At 42.3% G+C, this 23,841-nt stretch overlaps 1 protein-coding gene across 1 annotated transcript in view; it reads right to left on the reverse strand.

The window, feature by feature from the left end:
- The window catches only part of LOC311225873 (anosmin-1-like), a gene marked incomplete at its 3' end in the record, with an annotated part of 89,150 nt that extends 69,118 nt beyond the window's left edge, over window positions 1-20,032 (reverse strand). The window contains exon 1 of the mRNA XM_084311265.1: window positions 19,651-20,032. Coding sequence (XP_084167391.1) covers window positions 19,651-19,830 — 180 coding nt within the window. The 5' untranslated portion in view covers window positions 19,831-20,032. The remainder of the gene's footprint in view (window positions 1-19,650) is intronic.
- Window positions 20,033-23,841: the final 3,809 nt, after the last annotated feature.

A 23,841-nucleotide genomic window follows, 5' to 3' on the forward strand; every position in this document is an offset into this window, starting at 1 on the left:
CACACACATGTCACACACACACACACACACACACACACACACACACACACACACACACACACACACACACACACACACACACACACACACACACACACACACACACACACACACACACACACACACACACACACACACACACACACACACACACACACACACACACACACACACACACACACACACACACACACACACACACAGAGAGAGTGGGCTAAATGTGTATGGTATTATGGTATTACACATCACCCACACAAAGACAGAAACACATCGTGTCCCTGGCCACAAGAGGAAGTGACGAGAGAGAGAGAGAGAGAGAGAGAGAGAGAGAGAGAGAGAGAGAGAGAGAGAGAGAGAGAGAGAGAGAGAGAGAGAGAGAGAGAGAGAGAGAGAGAGAGAGGGAGTTATACTCAACACACGTGTGTGTGTGTGGTCCTAGCTGATGTCATAGTAGCAGTAGTAGTCACTAGTCTCTGACCCTGGGAGGCAGGCTCATTAAAACATACTAGTACTCTTGTCATGTGGGGACCCAAACGGAGTAAATGTAGTCTCTAACCCTGAATAATAATAATAATAATAATAATAATAATAATAATAATAATAATAATAATAATAATAATAATAATAATAACAATAGTATACATTTGATTTAAAAGTGCCTTTCAAGATACCCAAGGATACTGTACAAATAAAAATAAATGTAAAAGTATTAAAAGTGAGAGTAGGAGGAGAGCACTCAACTCATCAGAACAGGTGCTTTAGTTTCTACTGAGAGCCTCTCTGAAAAGGTTCTGAGCTGAGCCTTGAAGCTGGAGGTGGAGTCAGAGATAGAGGCCGGGAGGTTGTTCTAGTTTAGGAGCAGCTGCTCTGAAGGCCTTGAGCTGCTGCAGTGCAGACAGAGTGGAGGTAACGTAACGTTAATTATTACAATAGTAACTGTGACTGATTGACAACAAGTATCAGGAATAACAGTGCAATGAGTTCAACAAACACGGATAATATTTGACCAAAATGTATCCTATTTGTCCGGGACAATAACATCTTCGTGGACCAGCACCAATTTATTCTAGCAGAAGCCCTGGTAATATTCCTGGTAATAACCCTGGTAATAACCCTGGTAATATCCCTGGTAATATCCCTGGTAATAACCCTGGTAATATCCCTGGTAATAACCCTGGTAATAACCCTGGTAACCCTGGTAATATCCCTGGTAATATCCCTGGTAATAACCCTGGTAATATCCGTGGTAATAAGCCTACGGGGTCCCTCCTAACCTGCTCCGGGCTATAGGGGCCATGTACAGGGACACAAGAGCCAAGGTGGTAACCCCAGACAGTGAAAGTGAAGAGTTTGACATCCATGCAGGGGTGCTGCAAGGGGACACTCTTGCCCCCTTTCTCTTCACTGTAGCCCTGGACTACGCGCTTAGGAAAGCCTACTATTACTGGGCGGGAGCAAGAGCTGGGCTTCACAATCACACCTCAGAAGTCCAGAAGAAACCCTGTTGTAGTCCTGGCAGAGATCATGATCATGTGGGAGCTAAAGGCCCATTAAAACATACTAGTACTCTTGTCATGTGGGAGCTATAGGCTCATTAAAACATACTAGTACTCTTATCATGTGGGAGCTATAGGCTCATTAAAACATACTAGTACTCTTGTGATGTGGGAGCTATAGGCTCATTAAAACATACTAAGACTCTTGTCATGTGGGAGCTATAGGCTCATTAAACATACTAGTACTCTTATCATGTGGGAGCTATAGGCTCATTAAAACATACTAGTACTCTTGTCATGTGGGAGCTATAGGCTCATTAAACATACTAGTACTCTTATCATGTGGGAGCTATAGGCTCATTAAACATACTAGTACTCTTATCATGTGGGGACCCAAACTGAGTACATTTAGTCTCTCACCCTTTGAAAATAAAAAGTAAAAATTAAATAAATGACCAATTGATCAAAACATAGGGTAAACTGGGATCCGGCTGATGGGTTGGAAGGGCCTAATCAGTGAACTCTTAAAAGTAGCTTCACACCCATCAATCAGATGGCTTTTATTGATCCAATGCTCTGGTCTGTTATTGAAGCCAGTTGGCTAGCAGAGAGGAGCTTGGTCCCAGGCACGGTGGCTCTCTGGAGGCTGGAAGAGAAGAGCTCGGTCCCAGGCACACTGGCTCTCTGGAGGCTGGAAGAGAGCTCGGTCCCAGGCACACTGGCTCTCTGGAGGCTGGAAGAACAACTCCATAAAGTCTAGATCAAATGTTCCCTTCACTCACACCTCCTCTGGTAGAGAGTCTGCACCCCCCACCACCACATACACTTTAACCATAACCATCACACTACAACAGCTCATCAAACTAAATCATGATGTCAGGTAGCGTGTTCTGATTTCGTGAGAGTGGAGTCTTAAAATGTTCCTGATTTTTCACATAAACGAGGTACACACACACGCACGCACGCACGCACACACACACACGCACGCACACACACACACACACACACACACACACACACACACACACACACACACACACACACACACACACACACACACACACACACACACACACACACACACACACACACACACACACACACACACACACACACACACACACACACACACACACACACACACGCACGCACACACACACACACTGACACATGCTGACACACACTCGCACACACAGTTCTCCAGTACTGAAGTCATCCAAAGGCCAGGCTCATTAAGTGACACACAGGTGGCCGAGGAACTACTGACTGGAAAAGAACCAGGATACACACACACACACACTGAAGCACTTAAAACACATGGGCTAACTCTCTCTCTCTCACACACACACACTCACATACATTCTCTCCCACTCAATCGCTGTTTGCTCAAACACACAAGCCTCTCTCTCACTCTCTCTTTCTCTTTCTCTCTGGTTAATGACTTTCCCACCCACTGCACAGCGCCACATGTTGAAGCCGTTACCGTTAAGTGGTTTTTAGAAGTCAATCCCGTCCCCAGTTATCTTGCATTCCACCGTACAAACCGCCGCGCCGTGGAGGAGAAGGTTCCTGACAACCGTCAGGGTTCAGCCAATCAGTGCAGCTATAGGCAGAGTTCAGCCAATCACTGCAGCTATAGGCGGAGTTCAGCCAATTACTGCAGCTATAGGCGGAGTTCAGCCAATCACTGCACCTGAGTGACGTCATCTGAAGAGAGGAAGTTGGAGTGATTGTGATGATTGATGTCATCTTAAGAGAGGAAGTCACATTTTTGGATACCAGTTTCATGACTGTATGACTAATGGCTCAGGAGATAAAGTTCAGCCTGATGGTGGCGCTAGAGGAAAGGTCATGGTGTCACCCAAATCAATATGCTTCTTCCTCTAGGATTCATGAATGTGCACCGTATATTTTTTAACCTCTTAAGCCCGGAGCCTAGTTTCTGAAAATCCGCCTAAAATACATACCTAAGTAAATGGAATATTGCTCCACTTATACAAGCCATTTGCATATTCCTGGTATCTAGGGACATCTATGGACCTCAGTGAATGTATTCCCAGTGTCTGAAATATTGTGTCTATTACTAGGCTTGCTTAAATTGTGATGAAACAAAGGAGAATATGAATTATGATTTTTCTTTGCATCTTTGACAGTGAATAATGCTAATAATGACCAAACATTAAAACGTTCAGTACCTTCTTGAGATCATGTGTACAAAAAATCTAAGGATATTAATAAAGGAAAGATGATTAAACAGAAGGTTCTGTAGATACAGTACTGAATTCTCCCATCCGGACCAATGCAATTTGAAATATTATTATAAAATATAGAATAGCAGGCTTATAAATATGGATGCACCGATATGAAAATGTGCGGTCGATACCGATAGTTCAACTAACAAAATCGGCCGATACCGATACCGATACCGATATTTGTGCCCTGGCAAAAAAATATAAATGATGTCAATTAAAAAAAAATTATGATATTACTGTATATTTGTATGTCTCTACATGTTTTGATGAATTGAAAATAGAGGACCCTTATGTAAACAAGCTGAAAGTATTTTTCTGGTCTTCAGCAGTTGTTGTATTGAGCTGTACTGTATTGTACCCATTCTGCAATCTGTTAACACTTTGAGCGCCAGCCGTGTTTTCCTTTTTACCCCCTTGAATGCCACCATCCACGGCCAATGTTAACGTTAATATCGCCTAATCTATGTTTTAAATTATGGCTATGTGTCTAATCTGCCCGTCGCTTATCAAAGAATCATTTTCCAGTCAACATTGTCAAGGCAGATTGTATTTTTATCGCTTCATTTCTGTTTGATAGCATTTTGAAAATCACCCGTTTTCGGGGAAAAAACTACCCATGCCTATGATAATCGCCTTTTACTGGAATATTCCAGAACGTTGTCATTTGTCGGCCTATTTATGAATCGTTTTCAAATAAACGCTAGATAATCGATAGTATATGTGTGCGCATGCACGCTTGTGCCGTGCGCTGATAATCGCTGCTCTTATTTCCTCATGGCTTTTACAGTCAAAACAGCCATATCACATATCACATAAACGCTTATATATCCGTGAAAACGAGTCTGATTATCCTAACACTGATAACATAGATTCCTTACCTGAGGTCAGATGGTATCCAAATGGTTTATTCCAATTTCCGATCGCCATTCGAAAAAATCGATAATTGTATTGATCCATCGTGTGTACAGTATAACACATGATCCGCGCGGCTCAGAGGCTCCAGAATGAACTCTGGTAGACCCCGGCTGCATCAGTGAGAAGTAAAATGTGGAGTCAGAAATCTGTTCTCCCATTCACTTTCATTGAGTCCATTCCAAAAGGGTGATTTACCATCTGGGAGACGATAGGTGGCGCTTTTTTCACATCTGAGCGCCGGCGGTCCCTGGATCTCCAACGGTAGGATCGCGTGATGCAATATGATTTCAGATCGCTAATAAAAAAAGGAAAAACGTGGCATTCAACGGTCGGGGCGTAAAAACAAGAAAAGCCGTGAGTGGCATACAAAGTGTTAATAACGTTTTCAATCAATCAATCAATCAGACAAATGTATAGAAAAGCTATTATTATAACATTCTTTCATATAACAAAAAATATATTATTGTTTTTAAGAAAACGTTTTAGCCCTATGCTTGACTATTATTTTAGGCATGGCAACAAATAAAATAATAATAAAATGAATAAATAAAATATTAAATAAATAAATAGGCTACACGTCTCTCTTTTTGTGTTACAAATTGTGCTCACCGATATGAACATAGGCCTCTTTACTTACTTAAAAAAGGAAACATCAAGAAATATGTTTATGGTATTCCACCATGCCATGTGTGTTTTATTTTATAATGCTCATGATTATTGCTGAAGTCTGAGTCATACAATATACCCACTGGCTTTCATAACCTAACAGACTAACTTGACTAAAAAGACTAAAATATTTTCAGTAATTTGTTTGTTTACCAATGGGTTAAAGTGTTATTAGTGAAATATGAGTTATAGAAATCGAGTCGAAAAATATGAGAAATGACGCTAGGAAATGATGCCGCCATTTTGTTTGTAGTCCTATGAGGAGAGGAGACCCAGGACATTCGAAATGTACTTGTGAAAATAAAGGCCTATTAAAAAAATTATAAAACAAAAGAGATTTGGACAATTATTATGATTTAATAACTTAAACACAGTGTGTGTGCATTTGTGTGTGTGGGGTATATACTTTATGATCAGTCCTCCAGCTCATCTTCACTCCCCATCAGCACCAGCTCATCTTTCTCATCTCCCCTCTCTCTTGACGACCAGGGGTTAAACCCTGGTCTACGCCTATAGTTATATAGTTGTTATTACGGTATAGTTGTTATTACGGTATAGTTGTTATTGCCATAAATAACACCATTCAAATAAATAATTGTATTTTTATTTGAAATAATTTCTTTTAACAATAGGCACATTAGATCAGCAGGTAACAACAAAACAACCAACTTTTATTAAACATTCTATTAAACATTCTGATATTTTCGCGGGTGTAGTGCCACTGTCAGTGTCAACTAAGCGAGCACTCAGAAGACGCTCGCCGTTTGTCCAGGACAAGTAATATTGACGTACAGCGATTGAGAGTTTCCAGTGTGACACTGTGAGACAGGCACTTTCTGATCAGATGGAATAACGTTACTATTCGTTTGGGGAATATATATATATATATATATATTTTTTTTTACTTGTCCAGTTGGATGTGCCAGTGAGCGAATCAGCAGATTGCAGAATGATTTTTTTGTTTTGTTTACTACTCGCCAGTGTGGCGAGTGCTCTTCATGAATCACTCGCCAAACATAAAGAATACTCGCATTTGGCGAGTAAAATGGCCTAATTTTCTCCCCTGTATACTTGATCGGCTATAGTCTCGTTGAACACAACTAGTAGCGCTAAAAACACGATGGGTCATAGACGGATCAGACACTGAAAAGTCATGAGAATATGGATGCTAAAACTTTACTTACCGATTGGCAGGCTAGTTGATGGACTAACATCAGGCTGCGTTACTGGAGGTAGTAATAGTGCGATGGGTTGTGATTGAACAACAACGTTGGGCTCCCTTGTTGTTAGTTTGGGTTATGGATGGGCGCTAACCGGCCGCATTACTGTGGACAGTGATTCAACAACACTGGTTGGTTTTTGGCCGATTATGCTGTCCAGTGTCCACTGTATCAAACCACGGAAATTTGTCCTTGTCATCAGATGAGCTGCCTGATTTGCGCACTGCATTCCGTACTTTAAGATATTGAAGCCTGGGCGGCTGGGTGGCGTAGCAGATATTGCGCTCGTCACCAATGCAAGAGACTCCGGTATCGAATCCCAGTCTCAGCATTGCCTTCGGCTTGGGCCGGCCGTCGTACTGGCTCATTTGGCAGAGTCAGTGGGTGGAAGTCGATGGGTGGGGATTGGACGTTGTGGACAGCGACCCCTACAGGTCGGTTGGGAGATGCCTGCACAGCAGAGACAGGAAGTGGCGAGGGTAGTGTGAGCCTCCCATGCGTTACACCTTGCCAATGAGAGTCCGCGCTGGCAGGTGAAAAGATGTGACAGGCTGCCTCCTCGTGTGCCGGAGGGAACACGTGATGCAAGGCTTCTATCCTCTCTACAACCGACCAGTGGGGGGCATAGTCGAGCAACGTTCAAGACAAGTGATGGGAGAATTGGATACACGAAATTGGGATGGGAGAAAAATAGAAAAAAAGATATTGAAGCCTCATCTTCTTTACTTTAGCTCGACATTGTTGACTGATCTGTTGTACCCATGCGCACGCAAATACTCGCCAAATTGCCCATAAATATTGCCGTTTTTGTGGGTATTGTCAATGTCCAGTTGTTGCTGTATGTTTTTATCTGCCCCAAAATTCAAGCAAGCATGAAAGCATTACATGTTTGTTTGCACACCACGCTCCGTTCCGTCGTCGGGGGCGCTGGTTCGCACCCAAAACCACCTTTTCAAGCAGTTCCGGCTTGGAGCGAATCAGCGTCCCCGGTGACGGGGGGGAGCCTTCTCATCACACTTATTTTGGTGCTCGGATTCGACCCCGGATGGCTAGTGGGAAATAGTGGTCTGCAAGGGCCTTGAAATTAAGCCCGTGCCCAGCCCGAGCCCATGACGTTCAGGCCCTGCCCGACAATAAGCCCGACTGTAATGCAACATTTGAAGCCCTAGCCCGAATGAAAACCAGAATTTTTTATTTTTATTTAGACTTACATTTAAAACAAATATATTATTTGTTTTAAATATTCCAAACACGGTTTTATATGAACTTAATAAATAAACAAAAACGAAAATGTCCAATAGGTCTGCCTAAATAACAGTTAGGCGCATATCGCGCTGAAAACTAACAAGCATTATATTATAGCCAAATATACATTTTTGTTTTTGTTTTAGATCAGTGGTGCCCAACCAGTCGATCGCGATCGACAGGTAGATCGCGGGCTGATTTCAAGTAGATCTTGATTAATAAAATGTGATTATAAAAAAGAAAAAAAATATTTTTTTTTTTTTTTTTTTTGCTAAATCAACTCTTCCTCTCCTTGTTAACTACAACAAGCAATGCTGTTTGTTATTTAAGATGAGGTCGGACTCGGCACTGACATATTTGTGTTCATTATGCTGCTTTTATAAAGCCTCAAATGACGGCTTACAATATACAATTTTGGCTGGTAGCTCTCGGGCTAGGTGGTAAATAAAAAAGTAGATCTTGGTTCAAAAAAGGTTGGACACCCCTGTTTTAGATATTCGAAACACTGTTTATATATTAACTTAATAAATAAACAAAAACGAAAATGTCCAATAGGTCTGCCTAAATAACGCATATCACGCTGAAAACTAAGAAGCATTTACATAGCCTGTTTCGCTCTTATTAGAATGCCGTCGCAGTGCTCGCTTAGACTGACTCACACGGCAGCCTCGTAAAACGTATTGAAGGCTATATGGAATCTTCTTTGACACACACACACACACGACACAATAGCCTACTCAGTCACTATACAAACAAACAGAAAGCAGAAATCAGATTTCGAGCAGAGCAACATTTATATTATATAATGAAAGCACAACAGAACAGGGCAGCGGCGACCCACACCAGCAAATAATAATACATCAGACTCACCACTTCGCTGTTGATGTCAGCAACGCGTTGAACAACGTTAACAAAACTTCGCCAACCGGCTACATACATCCAAGAACAAATTAAAACGTTCGCCAACTGGCTATATTCCAACTTCAAACAACCAATGCCACTTCGGTCCGGTTCATTTGTTCATCATCCACCTGAGGGCTTCATCACTGTTCTACTCCCCTCGAGTTCTCCCTGCGGGCTGCGGTAATTACATCCATAGACGCCTAGCCTTAAGAGCACGCGGAGCAGCTGCTCTCCCACTATTGAACTTGGGGGAGCAAGGTTATGATCTTGCTCCACCACTTTTTGATCATATGAAAAATATGATATACCCCCCCCCAATATATAAATCTAACCATAACTACGTAATTTCAATCAAATTAATAATACGCAATGACACTTAATAACACGTTTTTAAGTTTCCAAAGATTGCGAACCCCCCCCCCCCCCCCCCCCCTGCCCCATTATGGTTTGATCCAGTTCCTCCCATCTCCAGCGCGTAGACCGGCTCACAGCGCTGCAGTCTGGCTGCAGGTAGGCTCAGTCAGTGTAAATATCAAAGCCCACAGAGTGTGTCATAATATTGGTGGCAGGCAGGCAGGCTTTTCCAGTAAGTCGTTCAAATAAAAGGATTATGTTAGACATAAGTTACTATTGAGTGGTAGTAGAACTTCTACGGTTCTACCACGCAATACAATAAAAGTGTTTCACGGTCCCGAATTGCGATCTGGTCATACGGTTTCCTCGAATAAATAATAATAACGTTTCCCTCTCTGGTTGGCGTTAGCTTTAGTGCTAGCCGCTAGCTAACGTTATCTAGATATATGTGGTGTGAGCTGGATGACGTTGACTTCATTTCCAAACGTTAACGCTATCTATATGGTAGACGAGCAGGGCCGGATTAACGACGGCCGCGGCCCGTGGGCCTATAGTGACGAGGGGACTCCATTTTTTTTTTTACTTTTTCTTTTTTTTTTTTTTTTTTAGATCGATGTCATGATTGTGCACTGCAGACTCAGGGAGGAGGCAGAGAAGGAGAGAAAGAGACACAAGATTTACAGGTAATGGAAATATATCTTTTTTCTCTTTCTTATTAAAAACTTGGCCTATTTGAAAGGAGATTGATTTAATAAAAATGAATGAGCGAAACATCAATATACAGTGTATATACAGTATAATATATTATTATTATAGTAATTGGCTATCATACTGCAATATAAACTGACTTTTATAGTGAAAAGAGCAGCTTTATTGGTCAAGATTGAAGGCTCTATATTGCAGGAAATTGCACGTACAGGTTCATTAAATAAAATAAAAACGTCTGCCATGGAGGGGGTCGTGCCGGACACCCTCCATACCACCCCTTGCCTGTCCAAAAAAATAAAAAATAAATAATAATAATAATAAAAAAAAATTAATAAAAAAAAAATTCTTGCACCCCCACTTTCAACTACATCCAAATGTTTCCAAAAATGCAGCTTTCCCAGACGCATTGGGAAGTTTCAAAAGCTCTCCCTTTCCCTAATTCCATATCTGTTAACTTATCCATCGTGACTCAGAGAGACACAAGTCTTTGACTCTCTGATCTGTGATGACAGCTGGCGCAAAACTGAAACAGAAACTTAAGGTTATCCTATAACCCTAGTTATATGAGTATAGCGAGCACGGAATAAATAAAATAAAATAAAAAAAGAGGGCGCTGCCCGGCCGAGCCCGAATTATTTATTTAAAAACAAAGCCCTACCCAGCCCGAACCTGTCGGGTCGGATAGGGCCCCATCAGGCTCGGGCAGGGTTGCAGTGCACTAGTGGGAAAGCCCCCTGAGACTAAAATGCTCAGACCTGTAGTTGACTAAAACTTACTAAACGTAAAAAATAAATGATGGTGACTAAATATGATGAAAACTAAAAAGGAGCATTTGACACATGACTAAGACTAAAACTAAAATGAAATAGCTGACAAAATTAACACTGCTGCTGTGTTATCCAAATTGATTTTATCCCAGTTGTGTAAGTCCTTGAGCAAGACACTTAACCGCTAATTGCTCCCAATGAGCAGGTTGGCACCTTGCATGGTTGCCTACGCCGTCGGTGTGTGAATGTACGCACCATTTACCATTTGTATTCCTAGTGTTGGGTTTACACCCCGTTGACTGTGATGTGCTTCAATGAGCCTGGGTCCCACAACCAGACAACTGTGAAAGAAATCGATGATTTGCATTTGGTTTATAACCTACAAACTTAAAACCTTAAAACTATGAGTTTTAAGAGGATAATATCATCATCATCATCATCATCATCATCATCATCATCACCATCATTATCCTGGATATGTGTCTCCAGCCAAAACTGTGCGCGTGAATACTTTACCCAAGGCAGTTGTCCTTCCGCGTTCGGTTTGCGCGCCCTGATTGGCCTCTCAGCGCCCAATCGCTTTAGCCCTACTATCGCCTAACTACTCGCTCAATAGCGGGGTGTGGACCACCGTCCCGCGAGCCCCAGAGGCTCCCCAGAGTCTGGGGCTCGCGGGGCGGTGGTCTGGGGCTCACGGGACGGTGGTCTGGGGCTCGCGGGGCGGTAGTCTGGGGCTTGCGGGACGGTCCACACCCCGCTATCAGTGTTCTTCTTCCCCGCCAATGAAGTATTCACCCAAAGACCCAATACCGACGTGGCAACAACTACCACTGGTAGAATAAGTGCCGAGAACCGCGGGAAGTGATGCAAACGGTCTTGTCGTGTTTTGAACATTTATGTTATGTTGATGGAATCACGTTAATATAGAGGGGATTGATTGTATAATGCAGGCTGTTAGTAGAGGCAGAACTAGCGAGCCGTTAATATAGAGAGATACGTTATTTCGATTGATATGAATTGGATAATGCAGGCTGTTAGTAGAGGCAGAACTAGCGAGCCGTTAATATAGAGAGATACGTTATTTCGATTGATATTAATTGGATAATGCAGGCTGTTAGTAGAGGCAGAACTAGCGAGCCGTTAATATAGAGGACTTGGGCTGTGGAACTGAAAGCTGATGCACAGCGGTAGCGAGTTGACGATTGGGCGCTGAGAGGCCAATCAGGGCGCGCAAACCGAACGCGGAAGGACAACTGCCTTGGGTAAAGTATTCACGCAAACTGTGCAGACAGAGGGCCGTTATCAGCTGGGTGGAACAGAGAGAACTAGGGGGGATAATATCAACAATTGAGCGGTTGCTATAGTGATCTGGGTCAAATAGCTGTGGTCAAAGACAGCACTGCTTATAGCCATCTGAGAGCAGCCAGGTCAGAGAGGTAGAGGTGGTGGAGGAGGAGGCGGTCAGAGAGAGAGTGTGTTAGCAGGCAGTCTGTCTCCACGATAGTAAGCAGAGTGTGTGCATGCCAAGGTCGTTGAGCACATAACACTGATAAGGACTGCAGAATGGTCAGAATAGAAAAGTGGTTGACATCCATAGAACATACGTCTAGTGTGTGTTTAAAGGTGAATAGCAGTTGCCATGGCAGCGTCACATAGTAACGAGGAAAATGGGCGGGCTCCCGTTGCTAGGGAGAAGAAGTTATAATGAGAGTGTCTTCCAGGTGTATGTTAAAATGAGAAACGAACCACACCGAAGAGCGCACGCGTTGATCAGAGACTTTCATCCCTCTCCACCCTCGCTGGGTGGGGGAGGGGAGTGACACCTCATCACTAGCTTCGGCTAGCAGATATGGTTGTTGGCTACGACAAGGAGATCATTATAATAATGAATTTAGTGTTCCATCAAAGATTTTTCAAGGACAATACGAGATGGGTAACATCTGAGGCTTTTGTTTATGTAATAAACAACGGGTTCCAAGAAAGGTAACATGTCTGACGGTGTGAATTATTATGATTACGGATTGCATTAAAGGGGAATGACAAAGATTGTACAGCCAGTATGAGAAGACGTCAAAGAAATAAACACAACGCAGAACTACACAAGCCAACAGATGAAGAGGTGATACTGGCTGATTGATCGAAATCTAACAACTGGGTCCCTGACTTGACTTCAAGTGATGCTGCAACACGGGTTCATCAGAATTTTTTTACATTTCCATAAATACATCAATATATTACTTATGGCTATAACATAACGTAGAATTTGTACCTTTTTACTGTGGTCGATAAGTACTTTATTTACATATCTTAAGCGAGATTGAGCTGCAGTTTGGTAAGGAAGGAGAGAATATCTCTCATACAGACCATAGCTTTTCACTGAGAGCTGCTGCACAGCTGGCCGCTGTGGTGCCGGGAGAACAGCCTCTCCCTGAACGTCAGCAAAACGAAAGAGATTATTGTGGACTTTAGGAGGTCGGGGGCCAGGGACTACAGCCCCCTCAGCATCGACGGGGCACCGGTCGAGAGAGTGAACCGTTTTAAGTACCTCGGAGTCCACATATCCGAGGACTTGACATGGACCACACACATTGACAGTGTAGTGAAGAAGGCACGGCAGCGCCTCTACTTCCTTAGGCGCCTAAGGAAGTTCAAAGTGAGTCAGAGGATCCTTAAGAACTTCTACTCATGCACAATAGAGAGCATCCTGACTGGTAACATCACCTCCTCGTTTGGGAATAGCACTGCACATGACCGCAGCAGACTACAGAGTAGGGCTGGGCGATATGACGATATTATATAAATATTGGGTACAGTTCATTAACGACAGTGATGCCAGTAACGCGTTACTAAGTAACGCGTTATTGTAATCTGATTACTTTTCCCCGAAAATAGTAATCTAACGCGTTAATCTTTAAAAGCCAGTAATCTGATTGCAGTTACTTGTCCAAGTGGCTGTGCATTACTATTTCGTTACTATCTCATCATAAATTCATAATGCAGGCGGAATGCAGTATTTTATTTCGTTTTCGACAGTCAAAAATACATTTTGAGCTGTTTTTCTTATTTGGGAGTGACGTGGTGTGGCAGTGAAAGGGTTAAATACAAGAATGTGTCCCGCGGCGTGACTGGTCCCTCTGTCTGTGAGTGACTCTGCTTTGGTCCAATCACATTCCCCATCCACAGTCTGCGAATCAGAGGCAGAGTAGGGCGGGTCTTCACAGCACGTCATGTGACATATGCGCCAATCGTGTGACAGCAGGGCTCCGTCGTCGGAGAATTCACCCCAAAACGCTTGGCAAAATTAAAAGTGAAACCGCAAGATGACTTTTGCGGTTTCTGTTCAGAATTCCACCCCAAAACGCTCGTCTAAACGTAGCCTCAGTCACTACTTCACGGCGGAGGAAACAAAATACTGTCTACCGCTAAAAACAGCACATCCAATTGCATTGAAAGCATCTGGAATCACAACACTAGCCGACGCTTCGACTAGGTACAGGAGGGTTGATGGTGGCAGAGCAAAAGCTCTTATTTGCCAGATTTACAGTTAATTTACATGTTAAAGAGAGACTGATTGTATGTTTATAGAGAGACATTTATAAAAACAATTTAATAGTTACAGTTGATATAATTGAATAGTTCAGCCTGCATTTGTTAGATGTGATACACTGGTTTTGTAAAACCACTGGCTGGCTGCTCTAATGCTGTGAGCATCATAGACTGTTGCTTTACCATACTTGATGGTACAGAAGCTGAAGCACTAGTTTAACAATTTACGTTATGTGCAGAGAAACAAGTTAAAAACAATTTATGCACTTTCAATAAAGCGTTTAAAAAAAAACTGTTGGGGGAACGACGACGACTTCGTAACCTAGTTACTTTCAAAGTAACTAAGTTACTCTGATAATCAAGTAATCAGTAAAGTAACTTAGATTACTTTTTAAAGGAGTAATCAGTAATCAGTAATCAGATTACTTTTACAAGTAATCTGTGGCATCACTGATTAACGATACACTTTTTAAACGTATCGTGGATATCGTGATGTTTTGCCCTCGCGTTAGAGGCCGCCGCGGCTGAGATGAGACTTACAAGCGCAGTGCTAAATGCTTTCCTCTCCCTCTCGCCTCTCCCTCTTGCAGAAAAAAAAGTCAGTCACACACACACATGCCCAAATTACGTCATCTACACGCACATACACGCACGCAAGCGCACACACCTAGCCAGAGAGGCGGTGGCTCAGTGCTAGGGATGCCCCCCGAAACCCAGGAGTATTGATAAACTCCGACGTTAACGGTACTGCTATCGGTAGTCTATGAGCGGATTAGCTACGGAGCTAACAGACTAGTGTACTACCATCCATCTGCGACGCAACAGTGGACACGGAGTAATGTTAACGTTATGTCGAGTTCATACTACACTACACGTGTTTAATTAGCAGCAATCTGTTGTTGAAAATTTAACGTTAACCGGAAAACCGGATATGGAATGCGAGGACAGGAAGCCGTCATTAAATCGTTGTAGTCATATTGTAGTCTTTTAGTCTTATTAACTAAAAGATTTTAACAAAATAAAAAGCAGCAGCACTATTGGATAACTGAGTCATGTTTGCTATGTATTTCTTTCTTTAGGGGAGTAGGACATTTGTTTTTAAGAGGGGGGGTTTGATTTGATTAGATTGAAGTTTATTTCAACAAACAAACATCAAGTACAGATATAGCCTTAAGCCGTTCAAATAATAAATGTATACATAAATAAATAAATAGTTACAATATATAATCTAATAATCTAAATCTAATCTAATATATAATCTAAAAAAACTAAATGCATGAGTCTTTTGTCTTTAATGTTAGCTTGCAAACTCAAATACTGTCTTGGTAAACCTCATAATGAATTGTTTGGGGAAAAAAGGAAAAACATCGTGATGTGTATCGTGTATCGCCGAAAGGTCAGAAAATATCGTGATATCATATTTAGGCCATATCGCCCAGCCCTACTACAGAGAGTATAGCCCGTTCAGCCGAACGCACAATTGGATGTGGGCTTCCCACTCTCCAGGACATTTATAACAAGCGTTGTTGTAGGGCCAAGGCTAAGAGAATAACCAAAGACTCTAGTCACCCAAACAACTGCCTCTTTGAACTGCTGCGGTCAGGCAAGTGCTACCGGAGTCTCATGGCAAGTACAGAGAGACTCAGAAGGAGCTTATATCCCCAGGCCATCAGGATTAGGCTTGGGTGGTATGACTTTTTTCATACCGTTAAACCTTGATTGCCTAACACCGCGGTGCACGGTATATGACGGTATGACTTTCATTCATCAGCGGGGGGGGCAACCCAACCCAAGTTACCAAGTAAACAAATCATCGTCAGCTCTCAGAATGGTAGTCCCGCACCGGTAGAAGCCTGCACCGTTTTAGCGTTAGCATCTAGCCATGGCAGACTATTTGATTCCTTGAGGGCTAGAAATTGCCTGGGTTTTGGTATGCTCCCGAAATGCTCCCGTTGTTTGGCTACTTCTATGTGCAGTGAAAACTACTCGAATGCTTTATAACCTAGTCATTGATTTAGTTCAGGGTAATCTAAGATTAGCCGCAGAGCTAACGCTACTTAACGTGAGCTAACGCTAGTTATTCAAGCTCAGTAGCTCACAGAGAGAGATAAACAGCTGACAGCGGATAGTACAGGATGGTACAAATACAATAAAAAGGCGGGTGGGGGCTGTTGTGTAAACCTTGTACTCTTTAGTTCACATATAATAAGAGACGGATTATTTGCTTGCTCCACCAGTGCACCACTCGACAACAACACACACCAACTCTCGTCACAACGCTTTACGGTATTTTCACAGCACTGTCGCAACATTACCGTAAAACGTGAACACCGTTGTGACCCACTCGCTCCACTAGAGCGGTCTCGCCCTCTGCTGGCGCATGTGTGCACTACACTCAGTGTGTGCACTACACTCATATAGAAACTGAAGCGCATCTGTGATTTTGACGGTGACGGACGGTATTGAATCAATACCGTCGGTATCTCTAAATACCCTGGTATACCTTAATACCGTCATACCGCCCAAGCCTAATCAGGATGCTCAATGACTCTATGTAATGTAACAAGTGGTGGGACTCGATTAAACATTTTAATCCAATTAATTCAAAACTTTATAGTTAATTAATCGAAATTAATCACATTTTAATCGCATATCAATATTTGATGCGAAAAGCAAATTTTCTTTATACAAATGGATTTTGGTATACGAGTGAATCAATGAATATACATTACATACGTTTAAGCAGCAAAATCCTGTATTAGCTACTACACAGACCAACAGATCAATGCAATTTTTAACAAAGTGCAGCAATTTTAGGAATTATATATATATATATATATATATATATATATATATATATATATATATATATATATATATATATATATATATATATATATATATATATATTAGTGCTGTCAAACGATTAAAATATCTAACTCGATTAATCGCATGATTGTCAATAGTTAACTCGCGATTAATCGCAAATTAATCGCATTTTTATTTTAAATTTTTTTTTTATACCTTAAACAGATCTTTTTCAAGTTCCAAGTTTTAATACTCTTATCAACATGCGAGTCAACAAATGCTTGCTTTGTGCAGCCATTTAACACAAAAGGATGACCCTCATGCATTGCAAATTTGCATCAAATTCAAAACAGAGTGATGCACAAAATAACTTAAAAGAAAAGAATAATTTAAAACAATGAATAAAGTGTGCATGAAATAATAGGGGAAAGAAAACGTTAGGAACTTGTTACATTCACACACACAAGGGCTGATTAATCACACACCCCCCTCTCTCCCTCACACACACACTCTCCCAGCTCTTTTTCTCTTTTGCCCCTTCCTCATCTCTCTCACCCCCCTCTCTCTCTATATCTCACACACACACACACACACACACACACACACACACACACACACACACACACACACACACACACACACACACACACACACACACACACACACACTTCAGAAACAAACATAGTATCAATGAGAGCATCAATAATACACCTGAGTGAAGTCTAGTAAAAAAAAAAAAAAAAAAAAAATATTTTAGTTAATCTTGAGTTAAAAAAATGTGTGGCATTAATAGAATCGGGAGTTAACGCGATATTAACGCGATATATTTGACAGCCTTAATATAGCCCTGAATGCCTTACCATATGTGCTTCTGTTTGTTTATGCTCCTTAATTTTCTCTGAGCCTTTTAATTTACCCTTAAAATGAAGATAACAGTGTATAACGTTTTATATATAGTTATCCCCAAGCATACGCCATATTTAGCATAAATGTTAACGTTTAACCATTAGAGGGGCACCAATAGAGCATGTCCTCTAATTTTCTCCACTCAAAAGGGCACTTTTAAATGACATTATTTAACCGTCGGGGCACATGGTCAAGTTTAGACCATTGGAAAGGCACCAATGGGCATGTCCTCTCATTTTCAACACTCAAAAAGGGCATTTTAGCGCAATGTTTTCAACTGTGGGGGCACATGGTCACGTTTAACCATTAGAGGGGCACCAATAGGGCACGTCCTCCAATTTCTTTCACTCAAAAGGGCACTTTTGCGTGATATTATTTAACCGTGGGGCACATGGTCAAGTTTAGACCATTGGAAGAGCACCAATAGGGCACACCTTCTAATTTTTCGCCACTCAAAAGAGCACTTTAGCGCGCGTTTTTCAACCGTGGGGGCACCAATAGGGCACGTCCTCTCATTTCTTTCACTCAAAAGGGCACTTTTGCGTGATATTATTTAACCGTGGGGCACATGGTCAAGTTTAGACCATTGGAAGAGCACCAATAGGGCACACCTCAAGTTTAGACCATTGGAAGAGCACCAATAGGGCACACCTTCTAATTTTTCGCCACTCAAAAGGGCACTTTAGCGTGCATTTTTCAACTGTGGGGGCACCAATAGGGCACATCCTCTAATTTATTTCACTCAAAAGGGCACTTTAGCACGCGTTTTTCAACCGTGGGGGCACCAATAGGGCACATCCTCTAATTTCTTTCACTCAAAAGGGCACTTTAGCGCGCGTTTTTCAACCGTGGGGGCACCAATAGGGCACATCCTCTAATTTCTTTCACTCAAAAGGGCACTTAAGCGCGCGTTTTTCGACCGTGGGGGAACCAGGGGGGTGCGGTCGCCCCCCCTGCCCCCCCCTGAGTCCGCCAGTGGTATATTGTATATTCCTATTTTACTAACTTTTTACTTACTTTTTTATTTACTTTTTTATTGTATGAAGCCCACTCTCAGGGGCTCATACAGAACCAAGCATTTCACTGTAACGTACATGTATTTTATTGTAATAAACAAACTTGAACTTGAACTTGAAACTTGCTAATGTGTTGTATACTCAACAGGCTACAACACAGAGCAGTTAAGTAACTTAGCCCGTTATCAACCTATTCTGCCTCTATAGCATAACAACAGCATTATGCCTAATGATTTTTCCACCGGGTAATTTTTTTAGCACATGGTTGAGATGTAGATTACAGCTGGTTGTATGATATCTTTACTGAGAAGACTGATACACATGGTGCATAATCTGGATAGAGAGGGGGGAGAGAAAGAGAGGGTGGGAGAGAGAGAGGGAGAGAGAAAGAGAGGGTGGGAGAGAGTGGGAGAGAGAAAGAGAGGGGGAGAGAGAAAGAGAGGGTGGGAGAGAGAAAGAGAGGGGGAGAAAGAAAGAGAGGGTGGGAGAGAGAAAGAGAGGGGGAGAGAGAAAGAGAGGGTGAGAGAGGGAGACAGAGAAAGAGAGGGAGAGAAAGACAGTCAGAGAGAGAGAGAGAGAGAGAGAGAGAGAGAGAGAGAGAGAGAGAGAGAGAGAGAGAGAGAGAGAGAGAGGGGGAGATAGGGGGGAGAGAGAGGGAGGGAAAGAGAGAGAGGGAGAGAAAGACAGTGTAGTGTATGTATTGAGCTGTACTGTACTGTACCCATTCTGCAATCTGTTAATAAACTTTTCAATCAATCAATTTTCAATCAAAGAGAGAGAGAGAAAGAGAGTGTACCTGTATCTAAATGAAGACTGTATGTCAAACCAATGACCCGCTATTGATTTACCTGGAGATGTTTGAAGGCAGCCGTTAGTTGCGTCATGTGGAGCGCGAGACACCGGGAGGTGCACCTGGCGCTGTTGACTTTCTCCACGACTTCCTCGAGCTCCGGAGCGGTCCTGCGCGCGGCGCCTGCAGCCGCTAACGTCAGGCACAGGAGCACGAGGGCAGCGCGCCAAACTGACATCACCACCACTGGAGGAAATTAAACAAAACTACAAAAAACGTTCTGTTTTTGTAAATCAAACTAAACCCTGTTGTGTATCCGTGAAAATTAATACAAATCTCTATTATCTAAACTGAAATGAAATACAACTATGTTATCCCCCCCGAAAGAAATTCAAGTTGAATCCTTTAATAACTATGATGTATTCCTCCCATCTAACACCAGCTCCTATCGCGCAGCCAAAGTATAGAATGAGGAGGCAGAGCAGGCGAACAGCTCTGCTCCTCACAGACACGCCCCCCACCGGTGCACGTGCGGAGTCACCGTCACCACCACCACCCAGACCAGTCTTAGCGCGTGAGAAAGAGCGCCAAAACAGGTCAACTTCATTAGCACAAAATGACGGCAAAACATTAAGTATTCTGACTTCTAAAATAGTCTGGAGAAATATGTTTCCATTTATTTATTTATCATTCTGTAGAGGCACTTTTTGTTTATTATTCTGTTAAAGGCACTTTTCCAAGTGTGTGTGTGTGTGTGTGTTAAATGATGGGAAGCAGACTGGAATATTATATGTTGATGTTATTCCGTCATTTTACACAGCGGAGTGAGTGGACCTGTCCTACAAGCACAGATCAAGCCCTGTGCCTGCCTATAGACCTGCAGGAGTTACGTGATTGTTTTAAGACCTGCCTGGTTCCAGACAAATCTTTGCCTATGGTCTTTTACCATATAGGAGTTTCTCAAGGTAGAAGGTTTTTACAGTTCCAACATTACATGGTTTCAATTGGTCCGGCGTAATTTTTTTACAATGGATTTTGTTCCTCATATTTTACCCATTCACTCACACATTCACACACCGACAGCAGAGGCAACCATGCAAGGTGCCAACCTGCTCATCAGGAGCAGTTCGGGGTTAAGTGTCTTGCTCAAGGACACTTCAACACACTGCCCGGGAGGAGCGGGAATCAAACCGGGAACCTCCGGATTACTAGACGACTGCTCTATACCTCCCGAGCCACTCTCGGACCCAGTACCTAATGCAATTCAATCTTTACTTGTTGTTTCCATGGTAACTTAATTGTTTCCATATGTCTCGGCATTTGAAGACCAGCAAACGCTGCGGAGCTGAGAGGATGACGTTACGAAAACCAAAATAGTTAAAACAGCAGACAGAATACACCAGTGGTAGCTTGTGATAATTATTGTAGGTAGGGCGGGGGGTGGGGGGGGGTGGGTGAAGGGGGGTGTGTGTGTCCCTTGGTAGATATTTTTTTATCAAATCAGTGCAATAGTCAATTTTGGTGAGTTGTTTCTATACAATTCACTTATGCCATTTAGGTAACATTAATGAACAAAGGGACAACTACAGTATGTGAGTAGTAAACCTATTTTTTTATTCCAGTCTATCATAATGATCATGATCATAATACGGAGCGCTCACTGCGTTAGAGAGAGAGAGAGAGGGAGAGAGGAGACTCATGTGTGCAGCGCGAGTCTCGGAGCGTACTGTGCGTATCAGAGCTTCGGCGAAACCACAAGCGTACGAATACTTAAGTAGGTACAGTACAACTATCACCATTGCCATCAATCAATATATGATCACAGTCAATGCAGCCAGGTTTCCCATAGCGCCTACACAAACACGCACGCCTAGATCTCAAAACATTCTCTCTCTCCAGTGGAACTAATTGTCCGCACTGACAATATTTTTGGTTGCTTTCCTGTCTGCAAATCAGCTCCGGTTAGCTAGCATTAGCAAGCAGACAGTTTTGACGTTGTATTGGTGTCAAATCTTACCACTTTGAGATTTGGTTCCAAATACACTACAAATAATAATAATAATAAATAATAATAATAATAATAATAATAATAATAATAATAATAATAATAATAATAATAATAATAATAATAATAATAATAATAATAATAATAGATCAAATTTCTATAGCGCCTTTCATGAAACCCAAGGTCGCTTCACAATCACAACAAAAAATAGGGCTAGGGAAGTAGGGGAAAAAAGGGGGGATGAGGGCAGGTAAGGGATAATGAACCTAATCTAATCTAAACTAACGAATGGGGAAAAGCCTTGGTGAAGAGGTGTGTTTTGAGAGCAGTTTTGAAGGTGTCCAGGGTTGGGGCGTTGCGGATTTCAGGGGGGAGAAAGCTCTAGAGGGTAGGGGATGCCACGCTGAAGGCTCTGTCACCGAAAGTCCGCAACCTGGTGCGAGGGATGGAGAGGAGACCCAGATCAGAGGATCGTATAGGTTCCGGGATGGAGTGTGCTGGTGGAGGAGATCAGACAGGTATCGGGGGGCGAGGGCATGGAGGGACTTGTAGGTGAGGAGCAGGAGTTTGAAAGTGATGCGGAACTTGACTGGGAGCCAGTGGAGGTGGATGAGGGTGGGGGTGATGTGCTGCCAGGGCTTGGTGTGAGTGAGAACCCTGAGAACCCAAATGAAAAATGTAAAAAATAAACATGAAAACAAGTTTTTTGTTTTGTTTTGGGGTTCACGCTCCCTGCTGGTAGTGCACCCTGCACCTTAACCTCTTGACCTTTTAAGCCCTAGCCATATTTTTACAAAATGTGCAGTGGACCGGTGGGTGTATTACATGCATGGGCGACACAAAACTAGTCCATTGAATTACAGTAGATTCAATATGAAGTTACACCTTTTCAACACAAGAGGGTGATACTACACAGGTTTAGTTGAGTTCTAGTTTAGTTTTAGGTTTGCTGTCCAGAGCCCCAGGGAATTTACTTTCTGGCCCCTGTTTACAACATGGAAATTAAAATTAAAGGCCTAGCAGCCTCTATACCTCTGTGTTTCAGTCCTGTTCTCATTCTAGCAGCCTCTATACCTCTCTGTTTCAGTCCTGTTCTCATTCTAGCAGCATATACCTCTCTGTTTCAGTCTTATTCTCATTCTAGCAGCCTCTATACCTCTCTGTTTCAGTCCTGTTCTCATTCTAGCAGCCTCTATACCTCTCTGTTTCAGTCCTGTTCTCATTCTAGCAGCTTCTATACCTCTCTGTTTCAGTCCTGTTCTCATTTTAGCAGCCTCTATATCCCTCTGTTTCAGTCCAATCTAGCAATGCTGCACGAGCTTGTGCTGTTAAACGAAATTCAGATACAACTGTCAAACTAGACGTTGTGGATCAAATATGACACAAATCCAGCAATATCAAATCAAATTTACTTTCTCACCCCAACTGTTCAAGCTGCTGCGGTGAGGCTAGCGCCTCCGCATATACGCAGCAAGAACAGAGAGACTAAGGCTCAGCTTCTTCCCTCATGCCATCAGAACACTTATGTCTGACTGTTAAACAAGTAAAAAATTATGTAAATATGTTGTTAGAATGGTACAAATATTCATCTGGTGACATTCTTCATAGCATTAACACATTTATTGACCCAGAAAATGTATAGTTTGACACCAAAATTGATCTTCTATGTTCAACATTCTAACAACAAACCCTAACCCAACATTCACATTTTTGGCAGTTGTTAGAATGTTCGACACATTTGTACCACATGCACAAACCTGCTTGATTATTTCCCCAAATAACATGCAAGTTGGACAAAGTGGGTATGTCTGGAAAGAAGAGGCCTGTGGGTACCTATAAAACCAATGTTCACTCTGATATATTCATGTGAACGGCCAAGGGACCTTTTGGAAGATGAGCATGGCAGTTTTTTCTAGGCAAAAATTGAACATAATTTTGAATCATTGTCTGTTAAAACACCCTTCCCAATAGTTGGGCTTAATGACAATGATACCAAAGAAGCTTAGCTTCTCTAGTTTACAGGGATATCAATACCTTTGTGTTCGCTCAAATATTGAGCGTGCTATGGACCAAGATATTTATGAATGGGCAGAACCTTGATTTTACATGGCGGCCATCTTGAAATCCATCATGATGACGTGGCCCCTACCCCAAAATGAAAGCTATGATGATGAGGAACACGTGGAAAACATTTTGTGCTTTTGTCAGGCGTGTCCACATCCTTCTCAAATCTGGTGCTAAGCC

This window comes from Notolepis coatsorum (assembly GCF_963971535.1).
Source record: "Notolepis coatsorum genome assembly, chromosome: 3".
Taxonomy (NCBI): Eukaryota; Metazoa; Chordata; class Actinopteri; order Aulopiformes; family Paralepididae; genus Notolepis; species Notolepis coatsorum.